This window comes from Priapulus caudatus, unplaced genomic scaffold (genome assembly GCF_000485595.1).
Source record: "Priapulus caudatus unplaced genomic scaffold, Priapulus_caudatus-5.0.1 Scaffold66, whole genome shotgun sequence".
NCBI lineage: Eukaryota > Metazoa > Priapulida > Priapulimorpha > Priapulimorphida > Priapulidae > Priapulus > Priapulus caudatus.
Window position 1 is genome coordinate 18,967 of NW_014577127.1, and position 6,326 is coordinate 25,292.

Genomic DNA, 6,326 nt, shown 5'->3' on the forward strand with positions numbered 1-6,326 from the left:
TAGGCGAATGTACTGTGTACGATTTGAGCTCAAGTTGGTAGAGTTACGCATAGTAGGTATTCTAAGGCTAGTAAATGACGAATTTCTCTTGTTTATTGAAGTCACACTCCTTCCCTATTATCTACTTCTGCATATATATGTATATGAAGAGCTTACTTGCAAAACTGCCTATGTCCTTTTTTTCAAAAATGAGTTTAAAGGGAGATTCCCTCGAACTTTCCACGTAAATTTGTGTAACAAACCACTGTAAAAACATCAGTAAATAACTCACTATACTTTAACTGAACGTTATAGCTTTGAAAATAAAACTGTAAAAATATGCATCAAGTCTATATTTGCTCATCGAAGAAGTAACAACTCGAAAAACGCTTTTCGCCGCGGTTCCGTAGGCACCATATTGTTTATATTTGAGCAACCATCATTTCAATCGAGTCAATGTAGCCACTTTCAGATATCATAACTTTTAATATAAATCATTTTATGAAATCAAACTTTGTAGTCTAGACAGAGAGGCACCTCGACTGTTTATGTTATTAATTTCAGAATTTTAAACCGTAACCGTTTTCGAGATAGAACGTGCTAAAAACCCAACAAAACATAATCTGAACTAACATCGACCTGACAGGACTCTCGACTCACTCACTCGTTAACTCGCTCAGAATACTATAATCTCCCAGCAACAAAAACGTTGCCCTTTCCCTATCAGCTAGCCATGTACGTAACCAGAAAAACCGTTGGGTCATAACATGCCAGTGTGTATAATTTTACATATCATGGTTCATACATACATAACACGGCAAGTGTGTGGAACAGAACAATCGCCGCATAGTGGCAACGGTAAATGCATTTGAAACATTCGACCTGAACGTTCAACTTTGTAGGCTAAATGAATGAACGTAGTCCTGAGCAATTTTTTTTCCCCTATTACATATATATAGGCAAGCAGAAGCATGCAATGTTAAAATAATTCATTTTTGCCTGATTTTATGTTTGCCGCTTGAAAGTTCGAGGGAATATCCCTTTAAGACATAATTCATTATATCCCACACTGACTGAGAACAAATTTATGATCTACACACACTTACATCAAGTCCATTTGTGTCCGGTTCAATATCTGTAATTAAAAGTTCATTTAAGAATCATGAAGATTATAGCACACATTATGCACCGGTATACATTAGTTTAAAATATATAGTCATTTATATATAATGTATGTAGTTTACATACATACTCATGTTGTTCTAATATGAAAATCTTGCAAATGTGATGAATTCATAGCACCTTGATATTTATAAGTATTAAAGTTTACAAGGTTTAAGCTACTATAATAATGCAGCAATTTCAGCTTGCCATGGCAACAATTAGTATATGACGCCGTGTTACACTGTGGGTCTCGTGCCGCTGGCACAAAGTCATCATCGTCATCTTCATCGCCAGAATCATCTCCAAAAAGGCCACTCAACCCAAGTTCTCTTGATCTCACTACTCGCACTTGACCACTGGAAAATCAGTGTTCTACATAATAAAATAGTTAACAAATCCAAAGTAAAGGCCAAGTTATTTAAATATTTATGCACGAGTTATTTGTTTATTGATTTTCACCTTGACCTCCAGTACTTTTCACATTGACACTTACTTATAGAAGCAAATTATATGTTAAATATGTACCAATAAACATGGTACATATAACATACACAAAGTAACACATTAATTACATTTGACATCGATTACAAAACACTACCTTTCATTTTCTGACCTTTGAATAAGAAATCTAAGGATGGTAGTCAAATCAAGCTCAGGTTCTTCATCAGATGTACGTTCAAGACTAACAGAAACCCATCCCCCATCACTTGACCGTTGTAAAATTCGCCTGAAGAAATAAAGAAATGCTTTGAACTATCAAATCTATATGTAATTATCAAATTATCTTCCCATTTATTGGTGCATATGTTATCTATAAAGTTGATCTATTACTGGCTATTTGAAGTAATGTTTTGCTTGCACTGATCATACTTTCAGAATCATAATTTCACCGTGGGAGAATAGTGCCATCGTTTTGGCTGTTTTTTCTGTTGTCACCATGGCAACCAACTCTCACGTATCCCTTCGTAGATACTTCTGATTCTATGATCGAGCATTTTCTTGCAAGCATATAAACAAAAGTTAATTGTAGACATTTTCCACCCCCTACTATTTTACTCTAACATTAGGTTAGAGGCAGGAAATTAAGTTTGTTAGAGGTGAACAAGTGGCATAAAGGAGACAACCGTTGACTTTACGCCAGTCGTTAATGCCTCCAGTGTGGCTGAATCCAGTCACTACGACGACTGTGAACGTTACGGTTATTCATTGTCGTTGCACTCTGCTATGGCCTTAAAGCCGCACTATGCGCATCCAAACGCTAATTTCTCCAGTACTAGACTAGCAAATACTTTGTGTCATGCATAATCACACTACCTCATGGCAAAATAAAATCTAGTTCCTCCCATTTCACTGCGCATTTGCTTAAAACCCACAAGAAAGAGGTGTGAAATCTGGTAATCTGGCGCCAACGCTAAATTGTTTGCCAAACAATTTCGCCAAGAAACAGTTAGGTGACGTCACCTGTTTTTATCTTTGCTACACCCGTACCGCTGTACCGCAGCACCGCTGTGCGGTTGCTTGGCAGGGCAACGCGAAAGTGTCAACAACATCGGAGAATTTGAACAACATTGGAAGTATTTTCAAATGCCTTTTATAAGACAACGCGCAGTGAAATGGGAGGAACTAGAGTTTATTTTGTCATAAGGTAGTATGATTATGCATGACACGAAGTATTTGCTAGTCTAGTACTGGAGAAATTAGCGTGTAGATGCGCATAGTGCGGCTTTAAAGGGACAGATGAGTGACACTATGTTCCTTGCAAATTTTCAGTTTAAATAAGTTAAGGCGAGAATTTTTTATTTTGTTGGTTTACAAGATCCGCCGATCCCAATTTTCAAAAAAAACGAAAAAAAATAAAAATTGAAAATCTGTATTTTTTTATTCCCGCCGACCTTTTCTCTGAGAAATATGAATTCTCGTAGCAATGTTTGCTGCCTCTGCAATGTTTGCTGCCTCTCGACCGCACTCTGAGAAATATGAATAAAAAAATGTAAACTTGCACAAACAGTTTATAATAAAAGTAAAAATAATTACAAGTTGAGTTTTGTTTTCATTTAGTTTTCTTAAAATACTATATATAATATCATACATATATCTTTGTTGATTAGCCCTCGGTCTGTAACGTACAAAAAATCGGCAATAGCGCAACTTCGTCAGGGTGCACATGGCAGCAAAATCGCGGGTGTCATGCTAGCGGCCAAAAAATAAAGATTCCAAAACTAGGGGGCCTAATTGTTGTTTTATGCCAAATGTAAATGCATGATTATAGAAATTTGTAGGTATATACTCCTTATTTATGCACTTATTATCATAATAAAAAATTAATATACCCTAAAATCTTTGGGTGTAATCACAGACACTTGAAGCATTTCAATAAAATATAATGCTAACTAAATACGAAATCTGTTTACTACTAAATTCTTAATGTTTCTATACTCGATCTCTTTCACCTATTATTTCCGTCAGTTTCCTGTAAATTCCGTCCAAATCCTATGTGCAACAAACACTGACTTCCGCCATTCCTCACACGGCTGCTGTGTGCACAATGACACTTATATATATAGCAGGTAAGAAAGCGGGATCACAAAATCGCAAGCCGAGAGGTGGGAGCGAGTGCCAGTCTATGGGCTATAGGCGGCGCGCACTGCTTTCCAACTCCCGTACAAGCCTCGCCATTGGAACGTTGCAAAAACGTTGCAGCACAAGAATGAGGTCACGAAGAGCGCCGGTAGGTGTTTTCTGATTCTGACAGCCATTTACATTACTGGGCAAGGTTCGCTAACGCAAGAATTTCGTCACTTTGTGTGATTTCGCGTGACACAGCTTGGTTACGAACAGAGACAGTATGTTTTTATAACAAGTGAACACTGTTCTTGACATAGAAACAAAGATGGCAGCTGTTGGATGTGTATTCGTGCTGTGAAAGTGTGAAATCAAGCAAGTGTCAAGCGAATTTTGCAATCCCGCAGTGTCAGTGTGCACACTGCAGTGCAGCCGCGTGAGGAATAGCGGCAGTCAGTGTTTGTTGCACATAGGATTTGGACGGAATTTACAGGAAACTGTCGGCAATAATAGGTGAAAGAGAGTATAGAAACATTAAGAAATTGGTAGTAAATAGATTTCGTATTTAGTTAGCATTATATTTTATTGAAACGCTTCAAGTGCCTGTGGGTGTAATAATATCCCTTTTACACATGCAGTGAGTCTGAGTGACATGTTGGCGTCGTAAATGTGTTCAGTAACTGGAAATGACTAATAGTAATACCGTACGTACTTTGGCGCATAACCTATGTCTGATATGTGATTTTTATTACTCTACTTCACACCTGCTACTACTACTAGTATTTCCACTTGCACTGCCAGCAGCGGGACGAGATGAAGATCCTTCAGCATTTGTACCAGTGCCAGTGGCAGTGCCACTAGGCCTACTGTTACTGTTTGCTTGATCACGATCGCTTTCTTCCTGGCTACTCATCCTTCTCCGCCGCGATATTCTACTGCCCATAGGTTCTTAAAACAAGACGCTCTAAAAACCGTGTATATTCCCCCTGCATGATTCCACACAATTCACATATATATGTCTGTAGGTCGCCCTGCCGCCTGCGCACTCTAAATTGTAAACAAGCACGACGCCATTCTTCAATCCTTGTACTTTCGAAAACAACTTGCGTTGCGTCCGGTCATCTTGCGAATAACGCGTCAACGTTATTGGCACGGTGGCCGGGCGAATGGGAACTGCAGGCGAGAAACCAGCGCTATTCAAACGGCCAGTGCGCTGATAGTGATGCCACTGATCTCTATAATCTATATACTAACATAGTGATCTCTATATACGAATTGTTAGTATATAGAGACCAGCTAGCTAGTGGCTGATACCAGCAATATTATATTTATTATATACTATACTAACTTATACGGAGCGATCATATGCGTGAGTCATGCACGGAGCCCGTCATGGGGACATTTGAGAACTACCAAAAATACAGCCGAGGGGGCGAGGGTTACTTAATTAATTGACTGATACTCATTGCCATAGCCTAATAATATCTATCATATGCTACATGCACATATACAGAAATGCATGCCGGTGCTATGATAATCGTGATATATGGTTACTCGAGGATAGGAGGAATTAAGACGCCAAAGGAAGTTTTCATTCGTCCCAAGAACAAAAAAGAAGTGGTATGCAAGAAGTTTAGATAACATATATCGTGATTTTTCCATCTCATTTCAAATGACTCGGGGGGTGCGGACTCGACTACAACACTGCTCATTTGCGTGCGCTCTATTCCCTCGAAATCGTCAGTATGACGAATGCCGGTCTCGATTCGGCAGATGTGGTAATTGAAGAAGCAGAATATAACTGCGTAAAATATCACAAATTATTTGTATGAAAAGTGTTGAGAGGCGAAATATCTATATAAGTCTTAGACAGGGTCCGCACGGGCATGGAAATGTCCTGGAATTTGATACGACTCCTTGTAAACTCCTTGAATTTTAAAATATTGTGTTTTATACTGGAATTGTCCTGGAAAAGTTGTTATTGTCCTGGAAAAGTACTCAAAACTACTGGAATTTATAAAATAAGAAATATAAAGCAATAAACATGTCTGTGTTCATTTTATTACGAATCTTACAGGGCAGCGGCGATATCCCTATGTTGCTATGTTTAGTGCATGAAAATGTGCCTGAAATAAAACGTATAATACCGGTACTGCTGTTCTCATGTCCTCTATTCCGTGTAATGTATCTTTTCAAGCTGTTCTAAGTCTGAAAACACTGAATCAGTAGATAGGTGCTTTCAGTAGTTACAATACATCAATGAGTCTTTTTCTTAAAAAGGTTATTTACTTTATAATGCGTTTACCAAAAAATTTATTTTTTACCATTAATTTGACTGGTGACAGCTGTTATACCACTTAGTATCACAATACATGTTATTTGTAATAAGATCCAATGTAACGAGTAAGGCCGAGTTAAAACAAGAACTGTAGGTCAAAATTGTTATAGGTTTAAACTAGTTACTTTTTCTGTTTTGTTTTTATCAAAAAGGGCGCGATTACGAACCAAAATAACCACCCCCTCGTATACGGCTGTATTAGCATAGATGAGCGAAAGAATGAAAGGCACGAGAGAAGGTGTGTGACTGTGTGTGTGTGGTGGCGTGTGTTGTGTGTGTGAAG

The 6,326-nt window shown here is 38.2% G+C and overlaps 1 protein-coding gene across 7 annotated transcripts in view; it reads right to left on the minus strand.

Moving 5' to 3' along the window:
• LOC106821260 (DDB1- and CUL4-associated factor 11-like) overlaps nt 1–5,099 on the minus strand; it is an 18,401-nt gene extending 13,302 nt beyond the window's left edge. Inside the window, exons 1-5 of one of the 7 annotated variants that reach the window (XM_014825986.1) lie at nt 5,054–5,099; nt 4,470–4,752; nt 1,742–1,870; nt 1,351–1,499; nt 1,086–1,114 (exon numbers count right to left, since the gene is read on the minus strand). In XM_014825986.1, the coding sequence (XP_014681472.1) occupies nt 1,086–1,114; nt 1,351–1,499; nt 1,742–1,870; nt 4,470–4,648 (486 nt within the window). In that variant the 5' untranslated portion in view covers nt 4,649–4,752; nt 5,054–5,099. Of the gene's footprint in view, nt 1–1,085; nt 1,115–1,350; nt 1,500–1,741; nt 1,871–4,469; nt 4,793–5,053 lie in introns of those variants that run through there. The other 6 variants (XM_014825989.1, XM_014825987.1, XM_014825988.1 and 3 more) reach the window with 6 other exon arrangements.
• Nucleotides 5,100–6,326: the final 1,227 nt, after the last annotated feature.